Source organism: Salarias fasciatus, chromosome 5, assembly GCF_902148845.1.
Source record: "Salarias fasciatus chromosome 5, fSalaFa1.1, whole genome shotgun sequence".
Lineage (NCBI taxonomy): Eukaryota > Metazoa > Chordata > Actinopteri > Blenniiformes > Blenniidae > Salarias > Salarias fasciatus.
In genome coordinates, this window is record NC_043749.1 from 10,059,641 (window position 1) to 10,085,578 (window position 25,938).

At 43.0% G+C, this 25,938-nt stretch overlaps 1 protein-coding gene across 6 annotated transcripts in view; it reads right to left on the reverse strand.

Moving 5' to 3' along the window:
• LOC115388216 (arf-GAP with coiled-coil, ANK repeat and PH domain-containing protein 3-like) overlaps positions 1-25,029 on the reverse strand; it is a 53,136-nt gene extending 28,107 nt beyond the window's left edge. For 4 of the 6 annotated variants that reach the window (XM_030091213.1, XM_030091212.1, XM_030091211.1 and 1 more), the window contains exons 1-2: positions 24,806-25,028; positions 1,459-1,516 (exon numbers count right to left, since the gene is read on the reverse strand). In XM_030091213.1, coding sequence (XP_029947073.1) covers positions 1,459-1,516; positions 24,806-24,852 — 105 coding nt within the window. In that variant the 5' untranslated portion in view covers positions 24,853-25,028. Of the gene's footprint in view, positions 1-1,458; positions 1,517-24,805 lie in introns of all 6 variants that reach the window. The other 2 variants (XM_030091209.1, XM_030091207.1) reach the window with 1 other exon arrangement.
• Between the last annotated feature and the right edge of the window lie 909 nt (positions 25,030-25,938).

Here is a 25,938-nt window from a genome sequence, read left to right on the forward strand (position 1 = left end):
AGTGGACTGGCTTTATATCAACGTTGTGACGTTTTTTTTTTCTTTCTTTCCTTAACAGCTAATTTTATCATCAGACCAGACACCTTTAAAGGAAACTAACAGAGCAATCAGAGGACCCCAGCTGGGTGAACCAATTCACTCTGATAGAGCCCTCTTCGCCTTTGACCACGTTTCACTTTTGAGTGCTGACCGGAGAGGTTCTGAGGCCAACGAAGGTCCTGACCTGTTGATGGCTGATAGATTTCCAACTGTGGGACATATTTCTTGAAGACTGATGAAGAACATCTGGTCACCTTCATGGAAAATGCATTTGCCAGAATTTTGCACTGGGAACCTGTAATTCAACACCAGCCTCACCATCCAACCAGCTGTTGCTCTACCTGGAGCACATGGCCACAAAAAAGAGACTAGGTCAACATGAAATATGTGTCTTCAGGGAAGTAACCTGCCCCTGTGCTCATAAGCTCTCATAAGTTGGTCTCTTGTTTGTTCGTACCATAAAAACACACTATTGTGACATTATATGATCAACAGAAAATAAAAAAAATCTATTGTATAGTGTAATATGAAAGAATAATAGTTTGATCTGTTCCATTATGCAGCCTCACAAAACAACCAAACACAGTAAAATCAGCAGACTCACTGAAGTCCAAAGAAGGTGAGATCATCACACAACCACAGTAACGCTATCTCCTCTAAAATCTGTCTCCTGAAAGTGAAAGTTTATTAGTTTATCTGTAAATCTGCATGAGCTCATCTTGAGACGGAGTTGCTGGTCCTACTTACAGAATGTTATTCTAATTAGATGATGCAACGGAGGCCCGCAATCAATCTAAAACCCTTTATCTTTCCCTGCTTTGCAAGGCCACTGATAGACAGCACCATCAAAATCTATTCAAACAAATCCAAAACTCAATCTCTTTTTTAATCATTGTGCCCACTTCTCAAAAGCAATGTTGAAGCAATACACGTTAGAGCAGCTAAACCTTTAGAAAAATGGTGCCTCGAGGGAATTAAACTGACTGGTTTCATACTTCACACACAACGGCAATGAATTGTATGTCGCTACAGTAGTGCTTGGAGGAACAAAAGCAATTGCATGTTCAGATAATTCAACAGTGTGAAGCTGCATCAAAGACATCAATCAGTGTTTGTCCACTGTAAAAACGATCGTGCGTGTGCCTGTGTGTGTGTGATCTTGGAGAGTATTTCCTGATTTAAATAGCTCTGACATTTAGATAAGTAAGAGGACCTCAAGAATAAAATAACAGAAAAAAATGGCCTGTTGACGAAGAATGGAGAACTAGCACCAAAATATTGTTTACCAGTGGCATTTAGCATTCAAACAAAGCAAATGAATGCATCACGTGATGGTAGAAATACAGGGAGAAGGTTGCATTGCTGAGAAGTAATACTCTTGTGTGCAATTAGTTATAAAAATACCACAATGCTTCGTACCTTATCGAGCTTCGCTTCGATTTCTACCACATCTGTCTCCACATCATCAATGCCGGCCCTGTGGAGGGAAGAGAGAGTTTATCACGCTGAGTTTACAGCAACAGCAACTGTAGAAAATAATGCAAGTAAAATCACAGTGATGAATAAAATGGTCATAACGTTAAAGCATCTTGGGTGAGTATCTGTATGATGAACTCCATTTCTGTGTGTTCATGAGCGGCGACATCGTAACATTCACAGCGCCTCTTCATTACCCCACTTCAGATTAAGCTGCAATCAGTTACCACACATCACAGTCTCACAGACTCCAGCATTAATCCCGATGATTAGATTGACAAAAGCATCACTCCAGAAGATTAGTGACCACGTGGCCGAGCGGCAAAAATCAATGAATGACATCATGTATAGACAGCTAAGTATCCATAAGGTGAGCTGCTCCGAGACAAAAGCAACTGGTTCAGTTTCGGTATCGGTCGTGCTTTTATAAACACTATCAAAACTGGTCTTGATGCAGCTGCAGCAGACGTTTAATTTCTCAGTTAAATGCACATTAAATGTGTAGATAATACGAGGTAATGGCTCTCAGCAGAGTGTGTTGTCAGGTATTCAGAACAAGCGAGGAGGCTCTACAATCCTCCCCCCAGGGTCCATTAGTGAGCACGCAAACACACCCAAGACCGCACTGACAGGGTCAGTTGTTATGGCAACTCCTTGACTGGGGGCCACAAAAGTGGTTACTTAAGGTTTTTTTTTTTTTTTTACTCCTGACATTAACCAATAGGGATATTTCCGGAGATGGAAAAGCAAGACAATACATCTGTTTCGCTGTGTCAGCCGAAGACTGTCTGAAGCAGCCTGACACAGTCGAACTACAGAAACTACAGCGTCGCACCCTCCTCACATGCAGGAACATGCCACACATACATCTTGGGGAGATGTCGATCTCATCATATCATGTTAATCCCTCCCTGGCATTCAGTTATTTAGAGCTTGACAGCTGATCGTATACATCTGATAAGAAACGGTGTGTACAACACCTGCCCAGCTGGTTTCTTCATGTTGTATCTTGGCCTGTGTCAGATCTAGAGGGGGGCGTACACAACACGGGGAAGTAACTCCCCTCAGCACCTGCTCCAGAAAATAACATTCCCAGAATTTCTTTGCGCTCAGGAGATTTCCAATGTAGTCCGGAGATGCCAATTCTTGGCTTGCGTCTGTTTTGCACTTGCGTCCGTTTATACAGGCTGAAGTTTTCTCTATCACAACATGACGCTGACGCAGCAAACAGGTGTGTGAATGTGAGTGTGTGTGTGTGGCCCACAAAGGTGAACACTCATGTTGTTTCAGGGGAAGCGAGCAAGGTGGAAAAAACAAAGGTGTTGGGGAGCACAGTAAAATTTCTTGCATGCGTTAGTTTCAGGTTTTTAGCTGCATGACACACACACACACACACACACACACACACACACACACACACACACACACACACACACACACACACACACGCACAACCCACTCCAGTTCTGTGTTCAATTCAACAGCATCATGTTCTCCATTAAGTCACTCTGCACCAAGCACATGCAATGTCAAACAGCTGCTCAATCTGTAGGATAAGCTCATTACAAGTGTGTCGTGTCTCGGGCGGCACACACTGCCGATAAACACCGACTGACATTCGACGACACGGAGGGCACTGAATGCAGCAGCATTTCATTCTTTATCGATCACAGACTTGCACCCTGAGCTTAGGGTTTGATGCATTTGGCATGTTTTCCCGCATCTTGCACGTTGTCATGCACGTGTAAGCTTTGATAATCAATTTATTTGGAACAGTGTTTGCTCTTTGTGAGCTCTGGCAAGGTTAAATAAGCAAACACAACCACGGAGATAAAGGTCTGTCCTTATTTACCCCCCCTTTTCCCGACAGCGTACTATATCTTGGCCACTGATGCATTTCCCTTAACTGGGCTCACCAGAGAGTTATGGGATTAAAGTGAAAGGGAGTAGGACTAACTCTCGAGTAGGATTATGGGTAATGCTGCAAAACATGACGCCCGTGTCAGGATGCAAGGACACTGGAAAAAATGTATTTTTATCATTTCGTCACAGTGACGCAACCTGTTTGTGTTTGCTTTTTGAGTGTGTGCGTGTGTGTGTGTGTGTGTGTGTGTGTTGAAACACTGAAGCAACACCACACGGCAGCTCCACTGACGATGGAGTCCACTCAAAAGCAGGAGGAGGAGGGGGGATGGGCTCATACGTCTTGCCAGCGGTGGCATACTGTACACGGCCCAACATCAGCAGTCGGGGGTGGGAGGGAGGGAAGGGAAACTCACGTGCACAAGCTCCACGTGCACTCCTGTCAGCCCCAACAACTATCCACACTACTAGTCCACCGAGTCTATTCTTGTCTTCCATGCCATTGCTGTAGTGTAGCATGAAGCTTGTGTGGCTATCATCTCGCATCTCTTCACAGGAGGCTCACACACACACACACACACACACACACACACACACACACACACACACACACACACACACACGCTCACACACGCAATCATGTCTTTGAGACTACATGTCACACAGCATCACATCCACATCAACATGTCTTCATGGACCAGAGGGACAGAGGCAAAGGAGAGAAGTTATCTGATACTCGGCGAGCTCTGACTCAAACCCTAAACTCGTCACATGCAGTGAGACATGAACAAAGATTTTCTGGAATAGCATGAAGCACGCGTGTTGCACATCATGTGCCTCGAGTAGAACAAAAAGATAAAAGCTTCTAAAACAGGAATAAAGCAGGGATGGGTAAACCTGCAGGGAAAGATTGCCTCCTTTTAACCCAAAAAAACACATAGAGCCGAGGCTTGGAAATCACTGGAGCAATGAAAGAATAAGAAAGTGTGCTCTGGATAACTTCAGAGAAAATTACTGATAATCTGAATCAGAAACTCTTAATCTCAATGTTCAAAACATTTTTGAACTGCAGACAGTAAGAAGAAATGATGCCAAAAAAAAGCTGAGATTAACTACAATACATATGTAATATGTACGCATTCTCAGCCTGTATCTTTATTTCTGGAAGAATGGCCTACTGTATACAGGCAAATTGAACTGTGTGATTCTTTCCATAACACAAACCGTCATGTAGTCAGAGTCATGTCTCTGACTTTATTTCATCTTACACTAACTTCATTTTCCTTCACTCAGGCTGATCCTAATGCGTGCTACCTTCACCCCGAGCTGAAATTTAGCATCAGCTTTTCTATAAAAGAAAATAATTCTCAGCAAATTAACACTGCAAGGACTTGCTCTTTGTTTGTCCTTATTTGATAAACACATTTTTTATTTTTTATTTAAAGCATCACCAATACTAGAACACACACACACTGACCCAGAAGCCTGCTCACTTCAGCATTTTTATCAGTGAACTCTTCATCCAGTGAGGAAAGCCAAGTGTAAAATCTGTAACCTGCCAAATTTCATTCTGTTCACACAACCAGATGCTCAAATTTCTGTTCAACAATGATGAATAAGTCATGTGTGCTCTCTCTCGCACTGCTGTGAGAACACATGTTTTCTGCAGGCTGTGAAAATAACATCTTGATGCCTTAAAAAAGAAAACCTTCAGAGAGAAGTACAAGTTATTTGTAAGGATCAGTCTGCATGGTGCACTGTGGTTCACACACACACTCACAAACACACACTCTACCTGCTTCACAGATGATCACGCTCAGCTCCTGAGTGCTCATCACACAGTAATTAACGCACCGCTGGGATTAGAGGTGCCAGACGTGGAAGTGGTGGACGGATGCGTGTTAATTTGTCACCTTTCAGAAGCTTTGACACTGTGAAACCACTGTGAATGCTGCTGGGCAATACAATAACTGGATACAGCATTTCAAAGTCCGTGTGATGAAGACAATATTTAACAATCACTTGAAAGCCTATTGTCTTCAGCAATATGGGATTATAGCAGTTGTCTACATTACTGACAATTTCAGGCATACATCCAGATGTGCATTAGAACGGGATCATCCTGAAATACATCATTCCACGTAGCACCATAGATCAAATAAAGATATTGAAACTTTGGCAAACAAAATTAAATCGGGTGGAAAACACAGATTAATTCTGGTTTGGGGTGAAAATTGAGATAAAAGAAGATGACTATGCTGAACAGATTCCTTATTTATTTTGTGTTTTATTTTTAACAATAATACAAAACTGATACCTACTGACAATATGGCTGCTCATACACACTTCTGTTTTGGCCTGGGTGGTTGACTTCATTTTTTTGTGCGCTTCCTCTTTAACAGCTTGTGAATACACACAAAATCACACGACATTGTCCGTCACAATGCATTTATCCTATTATCATCATCCCGCACCCGCATGTTTAGACGCACACACAAACACACACGAGCGTGAAAATATATTTCCTCCTAGAATTCCAAGCAGCGAGCTCCATGGCAACCAATCATTGACCCCAATCACCATGGCAACAGGCATCAGCATTACTCACGCTTTTTTCTACTGACCAATTTCCTCTTTGTCTGATGTGTCTGTCCGTGTGCGTCTCCCTGTCACTCTGCTCAGCTCCGTCCCGTTGTGAAATGTGGATTATCCATCGATAGGAGCCGCCACACCGCCGCTGCTCCTCCCGCATCTGCTGATACTCCATTTGCCCCTGTATTGTCAGGGTGTCTTGACAGTGAGTTAGTGGCCGGAGGGCAGCTCGTGATGCATCTGCAGGGCCCACTGCCACAGGCAAAGTGCCCTTGAGTTGCATACTGATCCCTTAAAAGCCAGAGAGGCTGTGTGGTCCGTCCGGCTCATCAGAACAAGCTTCTCGGATTAATAGCTGCACATTTGTCCTATTAAAAATCACATTACTTATATCAAGTTGACTATTCCTCATTTAAATCATCAAACTAAACTGTAAGAAATGTATTGAAGAGGATGAGGCATCGTCATTATTAGCTCATGTGGATCATCTTCTTTGTCTGTTGGCAGTGGGCAGACGCAGGTGGGTTTTTTTTTTTTTTTTTTTTTTGGGTGGGGACAGAAACTACAGCCCATCCCCGATTTCTTTGTTCCTCCATCCTAACCCACATTCAGCGGTTTACCATGTTAAAAACCAATGTAATCACATTAAACAAACATGACCGCACTGATCTCCAGCTGTGCATTATCAAAGAATTATTTGTAGCAGTAGAAGAGTCCTTGTGCTATAATTTGAAATAGACTCCTGCTCTGATTTTTCCTCATTACAACACTCTTTCCCCACAAAAATCATATCCCCCCCCAACGTCTCTTTGTTTCGTTTGTGCATGCCTTCATCAGTCTGTATGACAATCTGTCTGTCTGCCACCAGCCTCAGTCTGTCTGCAACACACATTTGTTGGCTGGTGGCACAAAGCCGTGTGGTTTTCTTTTATTTTCTGTGTTTGAAAGGAAGACTGTGAATGAAAGGATGAATCAGAAATGCACCAGGCATTTATTTATGTGTAAATTCCTTGTGCAAACTGAGCTTTGCTCTACTTAAATCAGAGTTTTCATGGCAGATCTGCACAGTCACACACATTCAGGGTGCCACTGAAAGCTCACACACGTGCTGGGACTCAATTAAAAGAACCTCCAGTAAATGATCCTCACGCAAACACACACACACTTACACACAGAGTTGCCTAAACAGACCGCCTTTTCACACCAATAACAAGTCAACCCAAACACTAGCATCTTATATGTAGCGAACAAAGACGCCTTCACGGCTTTCCCTCAGACGCTCCTCCCAACACACAACAAACATCACACTCATTGCCTGAAAAAACATTTGACTGAGCTGATGGCTGATGGGACAAAGAGACCAAACATGACGCTGACAAAAAGGACAACCCTCATCCCCGGAGTCTGACTTCAGTAGGACCACGATCAAGAGATCAGGATGAGATACTAAATATAATCTGCTCACTAGGTACAGCTATTCCAACTGGATTAACATTTCCTCTTGCCAAAAGTTGAAAAAAAAAAACCTTGAAAAAAGTGGAAAAATCTTGGTTTGTACAGTAGATACAGTTATTCTACAGCCTATATGAATTAATCTGAAACAACAGGGGACAAACAGTGATGGCTCTGCTCAGTTAGGAACTAAGTGGCACACTGGCGTCTTGCAAAAAGTTCAGAAGTGAGTCAGATTGGAATGGAAGGCGAATTGATAATTATGAGCAAAATTTTTACAACTTTCAGAAAAAAACTGCCTCCCTCAGAAAGTAACTTTCTATCAAAAAACCATCTTTATGTTCTTAAACTATAACTTATAGCATAAAGAAATAAATATACTTATTGTGTAGAACTATTAATCACTTGACAAGACATGAATGAAGATAAGAAGACAGAGTCATAACAGAACAATGCCAGAAAAGAGATGAAGAGGAATTCTGGTTTGATTGTAAACATAAAATTTAAACCGTGTTGTTCTTGATTAAGCTCAGAATCTTAAAAACAGCAGATGTTGAAGACGAGCGTTGGTAAAACCGCAGTTCATGAAGTGACCACTTCACTCCTCGTCTGCATATTTGTCTGTGTAGCATCTACATACTTTAACAAGACCAGAAACTCACTCACAGTGAGAAGATCGGGGTCCTGTGCTTCCCACCAGCTGTCAGACCACCTGCCTGTGGGCCTCACTAACAAAGACTATACATCCAAATAGTGTATGATGCACTGGTGTTATGACTTCTCTTAAGCAGTCGTTCTGTTTAACACGAGTTATAAACACAGAGGAGCGCTCTTAAATACTTCTGCTGAAGCTGTCTGGGACGTGGAAACGTCATTATATCATTCCAGAGTACATTCCAGCGGCAGGCCAACAGGAAGTGTGCTGGAAAAGTTCTCGTGCTCCAGCAAAGCAGAGAGGAATAATTCTTCTCTAATGTATTGTAACCGCAAATCGACCCAGGTGGAGCAGGTTTTTTTTCCTGGAAAATACAACATTTTCTTTCCAATCGTTCCAAGTGTGGCTGGCAGGAGGAAAAACAGGAAAAACTTGGCCAAGTGGTTTCCACAGGATGCTGCTCTGCTGACATCGAAAAATTTAACCTGGGTTACACCATCTCCAAGTGAAATGATCAGTATGTTACCAAACATCAGAGCATAGGAAGTTAGAAAAGTTCACAAAATGAATCAATTCACACTTTGTTTGTTCAACTAAACTAAAAAATGTCTGTTCATTTACTGACAATCTGCCAGCAGAATACAATCCTCATCGACTTTTTATTAATGACTGTTTTCTTTAGCCAGACAAAAGAAAGTAAATGAGCTGTTATTTTCACTATAACAACATGAATAAATGAGGAAACGTTTCTTTCATCTAATTTAAGAAAAACTATCATAGTATAAGAGCCATGCCATATGGCTTTTGATTTGTTTGATTTGAGAAAAGTTTATCAAGCAATGAAGACAGTAGGACATTACAGCTGGGTTGTTCATGTTATTTACAACCAGATACAGGCAGGCGTGCAAACTGAGTGAAAGACGTTTTTATTGAAGTTCTAACAAAATTAAACAGAGTTAAAATTTTGATATTTTAATGTAGCCCTCTTAGGGGACATGATTTCTGCAGCTTGCAGCATGCATGTTTTCACACATTCACCCACACAGTATGACTTTGATGTTAGCGGCATTGCGCTGGAAAAAAGTCAGATAGCTTTTTACTGCTGCATCACTGATCCTCAGGACACACATACTAATCCCAATAGTTGTAAATTTGTTGATAGGCAGCAGGAGCTGGGCCCACTTACCTTTTAGCCATCCAGACCTGTGAAGGCGATCTGTTGCCTTGGTGGAGTGGAGTGTTGGGTTTAATGTAGCACCTCTGTGGACTTGAACACAAGTTTGATCATGCTGCATTCACCCACAGAGGAATGTGCAGTCGTTAACTTACAGCCCCGACACTGATTCAACAGTCCGTATTCTCAAAGCTTTAACAGACACACAGTCTGACCAACCACTGAAATGTCAAGGTTACATGTGCGGGGAAAAAAACTGTGTCTCAGTATTGTCAAAGAAAACAGGGAGGTTTATGATTTGGGTCAAGGAACTGTAAATGCACAGCTTCAGAAAACACGAAGCGACAGAGTTAAGCCCTGACTTACAGCAGCAGGAAGCCGAAGAGGCAAGCAGAAGAGAAAGACTGTGTGCTCATCCAAATCTGCAACCTCTTTAACCTTCACTGGCCTACCAGTGGGGAGTAAGCAGCAGCCAACAAGCACGCAGATGCAGCTTGCATGAGAAAGGCAGAGGAGGAGGCCTCGGCCCCCTGTGGTGTATAAGCACTTTGTTCCCAGGAATCGTTTGCTTCTGTCCTCTTTGCATCCTTCCCACAAACAACCAGGATGGAGGGAGCAGCAGAGAAGGTAGACTAGACCTGTCCAACAGAGACACGAGTGTCTCAGCATTTAGGCTCTTGTGTTGAAGTTACAGCTAAATATAGACATCTGTCGATGAGTCCGTGAGGAAACGAACGCTGGAGTTCACTGAATATAAGTAGCAAAAGCACTGTTCAGTCGGCACAGTAACTCAGTGTTATAGTGGGGATAGTAGCTCAATGTTAACTGTTGAAGGCAAAAACAATCAGTACAGTTAGGCTGCACAACCAACAAAGAATACTGGTGAACAGTGATGTGAACTTCAGTGAAAGATTGTTGTTGAGCCACTGAATGATGGAGCTTTGCACATCTATCTCAGCAACACCTCATGTTCGCCGTTATCTCTTTGTAGCCAAAGACTGAAAATATCTTCAGAAAGCACAGCATGAAGCGGTAAAACGTGCTCGGTATCATATTCATACAGTCATGACTCCACAGAGTGTGATGCCAATGACTAACCAAGCTATGCATCATCGCAACCCCCACACGCCCAGAGCGGAGGGACAGAGAGAGAAACTGAAATCAGAATGAAAGTGCATTTTGTCCTCCAGGTTATTTCAGCCCTTTACTTTCCTCCAAATCACGTTTTCCGAGATGGAGTGCATCTGGATGGCGAGAAAAAGAAAGAGAATGTCCAGACAGACAGTTACAGCAGTCGGCTCACAACTTGACTGAATCATGCAGAAATATACAGGAAGCTTAGAGTCATCTCTCAAGTATGACAGGAGGAGATATAAAGACATTAACAAACTGATTTGAACATGTTTACACGTGGGCCAGGGCTGCATTCATTAGGAATTGCTAAGCATGAGGAGACACCTCAGACTCCTTTTCTTTCGAGAATGTCTGGCGCCGATAACGCTCGCCGTTTGTTTCAGCCCCAAAACGTACCGACACGTGCTTATCTGTCCAGATGGACAAAGACAGCACCGATACACTTTAAACGGACACACTTAGTCTTTTACACATGCACACAGCCAAACACACACTTGGCTGGCTATCAAAGTCAGAAATCTGATCCCATTCATTGACTGCAGGAAATCCAATGAGGCTTCACTGCCAGGATTTACCTCAATAGCTTGGTTGACTCCAAGTCATTAACATTATGACTGTGATTTTTTTTTTTTTTTTTTAATACCATTTTGCTCAGAACACGTTGTGAACGATGCTATGTATGGCTCAGAGAGAGCAGAGCATTGTGGCCATGCGTGTTAATATTTGATCAGATCTCTCTTTCCACACTGACCTACAGGAGCAGGTTCAAGCTCTGCATTATGGTGTTTTTCTTATGGAGTGGCACGAAATGTGCATTTTTGATGAGAACACGTATGTGATAGAGAACGACGCAGCCTTGAACCAGCTGTCCACCGGTGGAAAGAAGTGAGCTTCACTGCTGTTATTGTTGGCAGCTCTGAATGAACATCGGTGCAAAAAGCCTCCTGCTGACTTCACAATCAGACCTGCCAAAGAGGGAACAGCCACAGATTCTCACATGTAACCATATATGATCCTTTCGAGAGGGTCAAACACACAGAGAGCAGTCGGTTACCGTCCGACGACGGACGACCCGTCACATAAATCAATCATGCCTTCCCCAAAAGGCACCCTGAGGCCTGGGTTTGCTCTACTGGAAATATTTCCCAGGGAAAATTGATATGTGTCTGAGTGTCGTAGGTGTTTCCTTATTTTGTGTTGTTAAACCTTCTGTTAAGCTTGTCTATCTTTTAACTTGAGAGCCACAAAACATGAAAAATGCAAGGCTCAACACTGTTTATATCGATATTCTCGATAAAATGTCAAGATGCCAATATTACAATTACCTTGGGTAAATGGATTAAACACTTAGGCTAATAGTGTGTGTGAGTGTGTGTTACGTGAAAACTGAATGTAGGAAAGGAGGAGAAATCTGCTGAGGAGGATGCGGAGACAAAGTGTGCTCACAGGCCAGACAAATTTAGTTTTGCACAAACATTTATCCGCATCACGAAGCCACACAACAACTCAACTGTTTCAATCATTGCAATTCTGAACGCCGAGCGTCATCATGACTTGACTTGATTCATTCACTCTGGAGTTCAGCGGTTATCTCCGAACGTTGGAGAAACGGTTTGCATTTTAAAACCGACTCCATCAGTTTCGCCACTTTATGACCGCGATCACAAACTGCTGTTGCAACATGTAACGTGATTGCATTGCTAATGATTACATGCGAAGAACGGAGTTGTGGTGGCGTTGATGTGTAAGTGGATATTGGAACGGGGGAGGGGGGCGAGTGCAGGTGTTGAGACAGAATGGAGAGACAGGTTTACATGAACACACAGGGTGGTCTCACACACTGAGACAGCTAGAGAAACAAAGCAGGAAGAGGCGGTGTGGGACATGTGGCAGGGCTTTGTGTGTCATTATGTAAGGCGGATGAAGCCAAGCTTCCAGGTTTCTATGAAGTTTCATACATTTTTTTGGGAAAATTCAATTTTAAAATGAAAGAGAAAGACAGATAGCTGATGAAACGACTTTATTCCATCCTAATTTCAAACGAAAATGAAAGTTGGACCCCGAGACTCCCAACAGAATAAAGCGACATAAAAGATGGATTGATAAATGGGATTATCGATTGAACTTCAATACTTTACATTCCTGACAGTACAATAAGGAACATTCTGGAATCAAGTTATTTCCAAAACTAGGAGAACTTCTAATGATTATTTTCATTATTAATTCATCAGTCAATTGTTTTCACAATTTATACGAAATGTCAGAAAAAAAAGGTGAAAATACAGACTGATTCCACGACCAACTAACACTTGTTTTCTCTAAATGACAAAAGCAAAGAGAACATATTCAAAATGCAGAACTTCATGAAAAAAAGCTTTTAAAGTATCTTGATGATCAGTCAGTAATGAACATATAAGCAGATTTTTGAATAGCTGTTGCAGCTGTTGAAGCTGAGTGACTTATATTGATAAATATTGATATAATCAATTTACAGTTTCTCAAGAGTTAATTTCAGTCAAAAATGCCAACATTGGTGTGTCTTTTATTGAAATTAGGCAGAACCTGCCCAAAAGGAAAACTGATATGACTGAGTCCATGGTGTGTCATGTGTACCTGGTTACTGGTTCTTGTTTACACACCGACTGTAGTCTCAGCTGCTGTCCAGTTGCCACGGTGCTCAGAAATCATAATGAAATAAATTCTTCAGAAAAAAAAAAACCCGTTGTGGCATCCCTCCCAGGTCACTGCAGGTTCTGTTACTTCAACTTTGACACACTTAAAGCAGCTCGGAATGTCAAGGTCTCAAATGGAAAGCCGTGTTACAGTCATTTCAATTGACATCACCTGATATAACTTGAATAAAAATCATATGCATTCTGGAAAACTGCGAGAAAATTTCAAATCCCGAACAGAAATTCACCAGCAGCCCGGTTTCCCCAGAGGCTTTAAACACTGTGGGAAAAAAATGTGCTCGTCTCTGGTGAAAACAAAGCCTCATGTGTCCAATGTCTCATCTGATTCGCTACGTTCGTGTCTGAAAGAAAACCTCAAGCGAGAACCGGCAGGAAAGTTTCACTTTGCATGTTTCATATAGGATAAAGCCTTAATCTCCTTTCACTGCAACCGAATTCTCTTTTACAGAAGCTGCTTGTTCAGCGAGCCACATCTGTCTACTTCTCACTGACATATGTACTCACATGCACACGCACGCACGCACACACACACACACACACACACACGGACCAATTCCCACTGAATCTCTGCACCCACATACCAAAGCAGTGGTATATATAACATGGCCATCCTTCCTGCTCTAAGGCATATTGTTCATTATCGACCTGTGGCTGTGCTTCAGCTGTTCTGGGTTTTCCACTTGTTTGCAAGAAGCAATCCATCCAACAAATGGGAGGAAGTGCTTTTCTTCTTTGAATGAGTGCGTGTGTGTAAGTGTGTGTGTGTGTGTGGGATTTCATGGGGGTGGGAAAGATGGAAGTGTGGGATTGCTGACACTGCAGATGGGAATGTTTTCATTTGGTTACAAGGAATTCCACGGAGATCTGTGGCGAGGATGCAGGCTGGACAACGGAGGAAAAGGTGAAAGGAGAATCCATCAGTTTTCTAAGGGAGCAATCAGTGTTCCTGTCTCTCCTCGTGCTCCGACTGAAGATTGGCCTGTCAGTCACACTTGTGGCCGCAGCACTGCAGGATGTTTTGATCCACTGAGGATCAGGACTGGTGGGCTGCCAAACACACATCCAGCCCGAATCAACAACCTGCGAGGGAATGATGAATGCCTCAACAGGCTGCAGCTGAAGGGAAAAAGCCAAGAGAGAGAAACAGAAAAAGCTTTTAAAAGTGATAAATGGAGGCGTTTACACAATACACCGGAAGTTAATGTCAGTGGTCCAAATGTTGTGACGCAAGCCGATCTAGCTTCCTCCGTATGGCGTCACGCTTCGCCCAAGGCAACGGGGACGTGGGCACAGGAGAAGAGAAGCAGAGAAATGGAGAGAGCAGGAGCTGTAAATGCCACGAGAACAAACGGGGAACGAGAGCAGTTCAAGCTGAAGCTGGAAACCATAATGTGATGGTGAGACAAAGTAAAACAACAGGCAGAGAAAGTTAGGACCAAATCTGAACCAGCTGCTCCAGATGTAGATGTAACACACACACACACACACACACACACACACACACACACACACACACACACACACACACACACACACACACACACACACACACACACACACACACACACACACACACACACACACACACACACACACACACACACACACACACACACACACACAGCATGCATCGCCTCTCCTCGTTTGCATGTGAGCCAGAGCGGACCGCATGACTATTTCCGTTGCCACCTCAGGGAAGCCGCGTCCGAGCCGCCATTTGACAAGGCAGCTGTCCGCGTCCTCCCCTGGACTCCCGCCACACTCCTCGGTCCATCCTCTCTGGTGGGACTGCGGGTTTTCATTCATACTCAGGTGCTTCAACGTGTGGCCAGCCGCCGGCGCAACTCATGACTCACGCAGTGTATAAATGGTCGATCTATCAGGCGGGTAACCAGGACAACAACATACAATAAATGGTAACGGCGGAGGACAGTAATCCTCCGTTTTCAGTCTTCCTTTCTCCAGCGTGTGCAGCCCTCAACTCCCCCTCGTCCCCCCCCCCGGATCAACCCACCATCCTCTCTTGGCAGTTTCTCTCTCCCACGAACATCCGTCCATCAATTATCTCCTGGGCGCCGCTCCTCACTTCTCTTCCCTCCAGCCACACCGTGTCTGCATCCAGCTCAAAGCAGGCCAACAAACACTGGTGAAACTCAATCTGCCTGGCCGCTGCGGCCCTGACACTGATTCATATCCACCCCACACCCTCATTGACAATAAAGGAAGCTGGAAAGAGAAAGAAAGGCCAAAAGGGCATGAAAAGGACAGCAGGCCCGTATGTGACAAATTACACAAGAGAAAAGCCATCTTCCGGAGTAAAACAGATGATGGATGTTGACACAATGGACCTCTCCCTCACTCTCATTTTGTTTTGATCTCTTCTCTGTCACTTGGTTGAACCAGTTGGGTTGATTTTTGAAGGCAAGCAGGAGCTTGAGTGCACGAGGAAAATCCAACATTGTTTTTCAATGACAAACATCCACTGGTGGCTTCAATGTTTCTTTTCTTTCTTTTTTTTTTTTTCAAAACAAGAGCAGAATTGCTCCTGACATATGCGTCACAGACAAGGATTTGTTTGGTAAGCTTTGTTATTGAATTATACCCGGATAAACAGCGGAAGAATGCATGTGTCTGACAGACAGCCTTGTGGAACCGGCTTATCTTAATATCCTTAAGTTTTGACAGGAGTCCCCTGAACAGGATGTACACGCTGGCAACTGCTGCACATATTTCACGGAGCAGTTCAGCTGATCTGCCATGACTGAGAAACCCTCCACCATGAGATATTATTGACTCCTCGTTCAAGAAAAATCTAAATAGTGTAGTAAAATAATGCAAAAACAACCAAAAAGCCACTGTGAAGATAAAAATTCTGTTTGTTTTGATGGAAAACGTCACCATTTCACCCTCAGGTCAGAGTCATCCCGTTCTCCTCTGGGACCTCGTGATTTACAGTGTGAGAAAGCATTGACCGAGTGACCCTTTGACCCCGCAGAACATGACCTGATGAGTGGCTTTGTTCCTCCGTGACACCACATGCTGCTACGTCAATCTTCATGCGTGTTAACATATGTGGGCTTTTATGTGCGAGTCGCTAAATGAGCAGCAGTCACGACTCAAGTGCGACCACCGTGGATGCGTTCCACATATTTCACACCGACTCGTCCTGCTGGTTTCTCCCATTCTGTGATCAAACGCCGTCGCAGGGAGCGAGTTCAAACAGTTTGCTCTGAAGTGACTATTAGGCTGTGTTTGCTGGCTGTGACAACAAAATATATAGTAACCAAACACCAGCGAATGGGTCTGTGAAACACCTTTGAATCTGCAGCTTAATCAGAAAACTGGCCGAACCGGTCAGGACAGCAATGAAGAGAGAAAAAAAGAAATACGTTAACTTGCTATGAAAATAGTCTTTATTGACAGGATGAAGAAAGTAAGTCAGGAACCAGATGCGGTCAATTTGCTTAATAGTTTTGATTCACATTTCAACAGGCTCTGGCCGGATGTCTGACAAACTCCCCTCCAAGGTCTGATCCCAGGGAGTGTGAATGACTGCACAGATGCAGAGAGGTTATTTGTAACTAACCTTGACAGCATGAGAGAACTATGGGATTTTTGTCACATTTGTTCACTTCTCACAGAAGAAATCTAATTTGTTCACACTTGCAGGGTTCGGGTTTGGTGGAGTGAGTAGAAAACTCTTCTCCAGTGCTGGTACTGCACATGCAAGAAATGCCAGAAATATTTTGACTTGAACAACAGTCATGTCAGATTTTTTTTTTCTTTTTTTGTAATTTCAGAGTGCATACTATAATTGGCGGGTTTAAATTAATTGCCACTTACACTTTGTCCACCAAGACATCAATCAAAGCTCTATAATTGAGAAAGCGATCTCAGGAAATCAGCTATTATGACTGATTATACGAAGCATGACTATGAGAGCTTTTTTTATAAACTTCTCCCATGAAATGTAATCGTTAACTCATAGCTGCACAGGCTTTCATTTGGTTAATTATCCTGTGGTCCAATGTTAATCACAAACTACTCCCACCGTGAAACTCATACTCAAAGGAGCAAAACAAAGAGAGATTTCCAACGGGCAAAGAAATCCGCTGCACAACAGATTGAAGGCTCACACAACCCTTGAACCACAGTGAGACAGCAACCGTGTCAGCCTCATTCCTGTGAATCTATATCCGGCGCGTTGCGGAAAGGGGAAATTGTATTGAGGTTCTCAGGGCAAGAGGCTGACAGTGTGTGAGCTTTAATAGGGTGTGTTGGCTATCCAGTTGATTTAATCAGAGAATGTGGTTACTGTTAATCCTATTTCATATACGGGTCCCACACTAAGTCCTCCGGCAACACGTGCAGCGCAGTGGCAGGAAATCTGCCGCAGCGTGAACTGAGCGGAAGTGTCCACGTGCGGGGCCGACGCTTTCCCCCCGCGAACACGTCAAGCCGCTGCCTGCTCGACAAGCCAGTACAGAGAGGAATACGGCGATGTGATTAGCCTACATGCCAGCCACAAACAGCAAAATAAATAAATAAATAAATAAATAAACCTCATCCTCCATCCTCTCAATGCTTCCAGGACTACAGCTTCACTACGTCTTGACAGCTCCTCCTGTCAGCCTCTCTTTCCACATTCTGTCAGGTGAACATCATCCCAGCTGTGTTGTAAACATAGTCGGCCGTGGGTTTTTTTTTTTTGGTGACTTGTGTTTTATGTGGAGGAAGAGAAACTCCAGTGTTTTTTTAAGAGATCGCCAGGAACCCACTCTGATGTTGCACCGCCAAACGGACCGAACACCCCAGGCTCAGACACGTCTAGGTCGACGCCGCTTTGAAGTTACCACAATTTTCCATGCTTCTGACATGAGAGACGTGCAGTTCACAGTCTGAGCAGTCCACCAGAGCGTCTACCTTTACAAACACAGAGGGAACTAAAATATTCATGGGAACTCATGTGGGGATGTCAGATATTTTTATCACCCTGGCTACCCTGCACTGTATTTTTGAGACACTTTAGCAGGTTAAAAGAGTTTAAAAGGTCAGTGGGTAGTTGAATGCTGGTTACCCGAGGAGCGCCAGTGACTTACCCATTTCTGTTTTTGCCGAATAAGCAAAATGCTAAATGACTTTAAAACTGCTGCATCCAATGTGTGAAACAACAAATGCAGCTCCGCATATGAGATAACCCAACTTTCTCAGACGATTTTCAAGAGGAAATAAAAGGCTATCTTATATTTGCATCAGTGGAGTGTGTGTTTCTGGCTACCTCGATCAGATTCAACAATGTCCTGGTGTTAAATGTGGGAATGCCATGAACTGGCAGTCTGCCGTCTTCAACTGTGGTTCAGGTTGCACTTATGAAATTAAAGAACTACAATTTACCTTTTAAGCCGTGTTAGCCGAAGCTCTTGTTTCCTCTGACTTCTCCGTTTTGGGATTTATCCATAGACAGCTAACTGAGTCTTGGAGCAAAATTTTACATCGATTACCTGCAGAGATCGTGCACGGCACCTGACAGATACTGCAGATACGTGTCAGAATATATTGGTGAAGTTCATTTTCTTCATTATCTAATTCAAATTGTGAAACTTCCGTATAATTTAGATTCATCAGATGTAAATTTAAATATTCTGAGCCTTTTATTGCATTTTATATATCATGAAAATTCAAAACAGTGTCTCAAAAATGTTTTTTAAGCAGAGCATAATCACAATTTAATTTTCAAAAAATGCTTGAGATTTTCAAAATATGTATTTCATAAGTGTGTTTTAAATGACAATATAATTTTCACAGATGAACCTGTGGTAGGATTTGATACTGTAGCTCATAAACAAAATTTTTTTTGTCTTTTAATAATGCATCACATTTCTCCCATTTAAGAGATCTTCCAAAGATTATCTGACTAACAAAATATTTCAAAAACTATGCTACATTCAGGTTGTTTTGTGAAAGCTGCGCAGAGTCACGACGGACAGCCTGAAGGTTACAGACCTCAGGATTAATCTCAGCCCGGAGATGAAAAACCAGGATAGATACTTATTACGCATCTATTTCAGTCAGTTATTATGAAATTGTTTGACCTTCTTTAACATTCAAGTGAGAACTATGGAGGGAAATCTTTTAAGATGAGGACTAAATGCAGGAGATTTGCTTGTGTGTGTGGTGTTTGTCACAATTCTGACAAAGTTCAAAGTATTATTTTTCTATTTGAGTCATTATCATTACCACAAGCGGCACCGATAAAGGCTTTAAAATGAATTGTAAACTTCTGCATGTGAAGGGTAAGAGGATGGGGATTTAAGGCCGGCAGGCTCGTTTCCGTTCGGTCGGTGCACATGGACGCATTCAGGGAAAGCGTCTTGACATTATAGCAGCCTAATGTGAGCGGTCTGGAACCGTTTTACGACCATCTACTTCTGGTGAGGCTCATGGTGCCTCCAAAATGTGTTTTCTACAAAATTATGTTAGAAAAGTAGCCAGGCAAGGTCATTCTCTGAAACATATTATCGAGGCGACACTGCATCAGCGTCAGCCTGCTGCTCTGGCAACAGGTCATCTTATTCAGCACTCTAATGCTGTTCCTACTATATTATAAAATCCCGTGCACTGTTCAAGGTCACCGTGCACTGGTCCATTTTCTCTGCTGGTGATACATCTGGGCTCTCTCTCGACTGACACACATACACACCTGGCTGCTGGCACACACGCCAAACAGCTGTGCGTTTTCGTCCTGAAGGCTCGCTCTGCTCTCTCCAGTGAAGCACAGTGACAGGTAGCTTCCTGCAGGCTGGCGGGGAAACGTTCCCACGCGCAGGCCGAGGAGGCCGCGTGATGGATTATTACACATCCCACAGGTGAACGGCCGTCATTTCAAACAGACAACGTGATGTGTGGAAAAGAAGGATTAGAGGAAGTGAAAAGAAAACCAGGGCACCAGACAGATATCTACGGCTTCAAAAAAGAAAAAAAAAAAAAAAACATTTAAATCTGCCAATAAACTAATCCATGCTTTTACAATAATGCTGGGAATCGCATATAAGATGAACCAAATCCCTCATTTTTACAGAGTGCATTCAAATCATTCAATAAGCCCCGCCCACTAATAACTTCTATGAACTTAAAATAGTCTTTAATATTCGTGTGGTTGGAGCTCTGGGAGAGTCTCTCGTCCTCTAACACTTCCTAATCCCCTGGACTAGGTGTTTGTGATTCTTACACTCAACAATCAATGAGACTATTGTTGTCTATGTCTGTGACATGTAGCAACCTGAGGACTGGACGGGCATCTGGAGGTGAAGCACCGAGGCTTACAGGTCTGGCGACTTTCACACAGAAAGACAAGCGATGAGTGTAACGTAGCCCCAGCCTGGCTTATAGTGAAACCTAAATAACTGACGATTACCAGGAATGTGTTGACTCATTTTAATACATATCGGTTGAGTTTTATTGATAAAAATGGCAAGGTGTTCAGAAAACGTTTTATTAAACAAAGATAGACAACTTTGGTTACTTTGAGGGCCAAAATAACATCATCTTTATGACCAGAAGGATCAAAATGTGACAGAACTGTCCTGCTGGGCTAATTCATTTAAAACAACTATCATTAAATCAGCAAGCTGGTCAGCTCGGATCTGCTCCTGCTTACCGACTACAACTGGTGCAAATCATTTGACTCGTTTGCAAAAGCGACGACTCCGCGCACTGTCCTCTTCGCTCTAGTTGTCCTTGTGTAAACCTGGTTGAGACACTCACAACACCTGTCTGCCTGCGTGGGTGGGATAAAAACAAAACGGAGAAGACGGAGACGTACAGGTGCGGTCAAACTTCCAGCCGTACACAAAAACACCTGAAAAAGACGTCGCTGCAGTCGACGTCAGCTGTCTTATCTTCTGCTTTTACACTTGACAAGACGCCAGTGGAGGCAAACCTACTGTGAGCTTGAGTTTTTATTTTAACTTTCAAAAAGAGACTCATCCAGCAGTGACTAACCATTTACAGTAATTTCCCCGAATTATTTCATATTTTCATTTTCATTTTGACTTTTGGTGTATTGAAACAGAAAGCAAATATACATAAATCAACTTCAGATTGCTTGCTGAGCTGAAAGCAATTAAAAAATAAGTACATTTCAGGAGAAAAGCCATTTAAATTCTCTCATGAGGTTAAACTTTAAATGACTATGGTTTAGCAGAACACCAGCTCCGCTCTTTCATTCTTAAACTTACTGCCCTCGTTTCCCAGAGATCTCGGTTGTCTCACTTACAGCGGCAGTTGCTAGGCAACCGTTAACACCCACCCATATGCATATTTAAATCCATATCACAATGACAGAGTCACAGACGCGAATAAAGGGAAGCGATACATGGACGCAGACATGCATTAAATGATAACCTCTGCAACCAACATTTTAAATGAATGAGAAGATATGATAAAAACACGGGTGTTTCTCCCACAATGGAGATTAATGAATTTCTCTGTTGACTGACTAAAACGAAACCACAAATAAGACCACGTCAAGCCAGTTGTAGACACGCTGCGCACTGATGTCAAACACCTAAAAGTCACGTGCTCCAAAGACGACAGGTGTGCACTGCCCAGGCCTCACTGCACGCTTTGTTAAAGAATGAATGAATGAATGCAGCAGGTGACTGCTGAATAAGAGGCCGTTCAGTGAAGGAGAGTTTGGAATATAGTAGAAAGGAAACAACAAAAAAGATGCCTGCTACAGATACATGGAAATCACCTTTTAAATTTTTAAGAGCTCACCCAATCATTCATACACTAATTCACAAGTTGGGGCCTGCAGCAGGAGGGCGTGTGCTAAGTTCTAGTTGTGAGTGAGGGAAGACAGACTGGACTGGTTCTCTGCTGCTCCCATTTCTCCAGAGTGACACAACGAGGAGGAGGAGGAGGAGGAGGAGGAGGAGGAGGAAATACGGCTGCTTCACAATGCAATCCAACATGATGGAAAATTCTGGAACCACAGTGTGTAATTACCTGGCGAAGTCATGCAACACCAACTACGGATGTGCATTTTTAAAGGTAATACTTGTTTCAAAACAGACCCACGTTTGGGATGTACTCAGATTGTGAAATCATTAAATATTTACAAGGGTCTCTTGGAGATTTCCACATGATGGTCGCTCAAAATGTCTCACAGACAGGAAACCGGCCTTCAGAGTCCGCATACTTATTGCCTTTTCTGCCTTTCCTGTGACTGGAGTTGTTTTCACAGTTGATATGTCCTCAGATTTGTCACATTTAGCCTTCTGGACATGGCTGCCTTTTGAATCATTGTGTTCCAATTGTGTTAAAAAAATAGAGGACCCACACATCACTTCTGCCAAGCAACCCACATTTAGTGAAAACTGGCTTTTCATAACTACATCTCAATGGGCTTAAAATAGGAAGAACGGCTTTATTGTAGTCGGTGTTAAAAAGTACAGAGCAATGATGTGAGAGAGTTGGAGGAAATTCATCTGCGTGGGCCGTCACACCAATATTATCTCCATAACGTCTTCACAGTGTGGCCCCGAGTCCAGGACTAGACCGGGGACGTTCTCACAGTGAGAGCAAAGTGTTGATGCAACAATTTTCTCAGGTGCTCGGTTGTGGGACAATTACTGCCACCTGGGACCGACTGTGTGTGATTCACCATAGAAAGTGTGTGCTTCATCGAAAAGGTCGAAAGTCTATTCTGTCTCGAGTTTATATGCTGCAGGTGTTTTCCTGTAACAAGCCTAAGATAATTTGGTGACTCTAGATTGCCTGTAAGTGTGAATCCTCTTTTTTTCGTCGTGACGTGTCCAGGGTGGACCATGAGTTTGCACGATGTCAGCTGAGATGAGCTCCCAATCTTAAGATAAAGCAGTAATAAAACAATGGATAGGTGGAAATACATACAGGTCCATCTAAAAAAACCACATGCAATACTATTGAAAATATATTTGCGAAGATATGTCTATAACACAAAAACTAAGAACTTTTCAAGCATTTTTTTTTATTATTATTCAAAGTATTTTTTGTATTCTCTGGTTAAGAAATAGAGAAAAACATCTGATCTTGTAGAATATTATAGTATTTTGAAATTCAGTGTAATCTCAGTGTAATATAGAAGCTTCAAAGTTTCATTTGAACCAATGGAAAAACTGGATTTTTTTTCTATCCTCTCCATATTTTTAAGTGTAATATAGAAGCATTATAAGCATAAAAACAAAGTCACTATCTGTTCATGCAGCATCACATCATGAAATCAGACCCAAACTTTACAGATGGAGTGATTTGAAAGATTTAAAGCATCAGAGCGCACGCCGCCCCCGAACAAGAGCCCCGTCATAATAACGATCTATTATACAACTTAACATGTTTTCTACAATCTGAGGAAACATTAACACGATCTCCCATTTGTCAGTGTAGGAATATTCCACATAATACTCTCTATGAGACCCTGGGAACGTGAACCAGGAAGAGAGGAGAGGAAGTGCAGTCTCTCCATGCGAGCTCTGTCTCTTCCTAACCTCTCGTCTCTGCCATCCATCACTGCTGGAGTGGGACTGAAGAAGCAGATTGGGTGTCCGCCTCAAGCCTCATTCTTCCATTTCAGGGTCTGCTCGCAACGGACTATCTGATAGTCTGAGGGCAGACCACATTCAAACAGGATGGGTTATGTATGAGAGAGACAGGGAGGAAGCAGCGAGATGACAAACAGAGAAAACAGAGAGCAAACAGATGCTGACATGGAGAAACTCACGGGAACACTGCCCAATGCAACACTTTGCTCCGAACATGATGAATAAATAATCATTCTGCTCCCTTTTAAAACCCTGTTGACACACGTGCAACCTCTTACGCTGACAGGATGAGCGGGAGATGCCGTGTTCCTGTCTACATGTCGTTGGAATCAAATCCACAGCAGGGGCAGCCAGTCTGGCACGTGGACTGAGTAAAGCAACAGCCCCCCCCAGCACAGGCCAGGGGCAGGAGAGCTGGATCTGTGCCCGGGGATGCGAGCCCCATTCCTGCAGAGAGCGGGCACTCCTCTCCCCCCGGCCGCTGCATCTTTGCCAGCCTCGCCACTAACCGCCGCTGCAAGGGCATCTCCTCTCACATGTTACACACAGACAGGGAGACGAGCTGGGGGGCTGCAGGCCCTCCTCTGAATGAAAAGACTGCACCCAAACTCCACGCTGCAATACTTACACACAGGATGTTCCTCCTGGACTCCCCCAAGCCACGTTAAAGGAGTGTTTCTGGATGGAGTGCTCATTAAGGCATGATATCTGGGCTCAACATCATTTAGGATTTTTCATACAAGCAAAATGGATCCTCATTGTGCGTGGCAGCGAGTGTCCATCCCATCAGTGAGCACATTCACAGTCACCCAGCACACAGGAACAATTCCCACCAAAAGCATCATTATTGAAGAAAAAATGATTGACAATCAACCAGTAAAAATAATGATTTAAAAAAAATCAAGCAATGACAGGAGAGATGTGCGTAAATGCCCCCCCCCAAAAAAGACTAAAATGACCTAAGAGACGCCCTCCTGTTGTAGGACACATGTGCAAATCAGACATGGACCACATCCTTCACCCTGTTGATGCCGCTGCAAATTCCGCACGAGCAAAGCGTGTGTCCCCCACCATCTCTTGAAAAAAAAAAAAATCATGTGAAAGAAGGTGTGCCATTTTTGCGCACCGAGAGGAGCCGTCTTACCTGAATCGGGGCGAATCTTTTATACATTCTTCAAAGTCCACCGTCATTTTTGCGTTTTCTCGTCGTTATTCCTGCTTCAGTCTGCCAATGTCATTGCCCTGCGGCGGGATGCGGTCTGAAGCGAGCGGATGGCGGCTGGTGTCCCCCTGACGCGCGGCGGTCTGTCGCCCCTCTCCCGGTGGCACCGTGACACAAAATGCGAGCTCGGAGCGCGGCGGGCGGGTTACTACTAGAGGCGTAGCTGCACCGGAGAGACACCCACCGAGGAGAGAAGAGCGCCGAGCAGAGGCCACCGGCACCAACTGCACCGTGGAAACACACGGCATCATGGGAGAGGGCTTCTGGCACTTTTATTTTTATTTCAACCATTACAACAACTCCAAATATAGAAACACGCATAATCAAACAATCTTAATTTAAAAAAGCATCTTCGTGACAATGCAAGCCAACAGCGTGTCTTCACAAGTGACTGACCAAAACATTAAAAAGGGAGAAATCCTTGCACCCATACATATTTGCATAATATGTAAATGTTTATATGCATATGAGGATACGCATGCAAACACAAAAATCCACACAAAGAAAATTCAACATGGAGACAAAATTATGCCTGAAGCAACTGAATCTAATGTCGATAAAGAACTTGTAATTAATTTAATTATAATCAACACATGTCCAGTTAAATCGTGACCTTGGCAGAGCAGACTTGGGTTTGAATCCTGGCTGTGTGATAAGAAAAGACACATTAGGTAAAACTGTCATTTAAGTAATTAAATCAAATGAAAAACAAAACGCGACGCATCATTGATTCACTTAGTAAATTAGATGAATAAAAATCAGAACACATGAGAAAACCCTGTTAAAAAAAATATATATTTTCATTCCAAATGTAGACGTTTGAAGGAAGATCCATCGAAAGCACGAATGTTAAAAATGGCTAATAATGATGCTTTTCACACAGATTTTACAAATAAATTGCAAAGCGCTTGGAAAGTTAAAGCAAGTTAAACTAAAATTGAATGAATGAATGAATGAATAAATGATCTATTCAGATTCTGGATTCATTCTTAATATGATTAATAAACAATATAACTGATTAAATGACAAATCACTGTGTTGAATAGAATTATCAG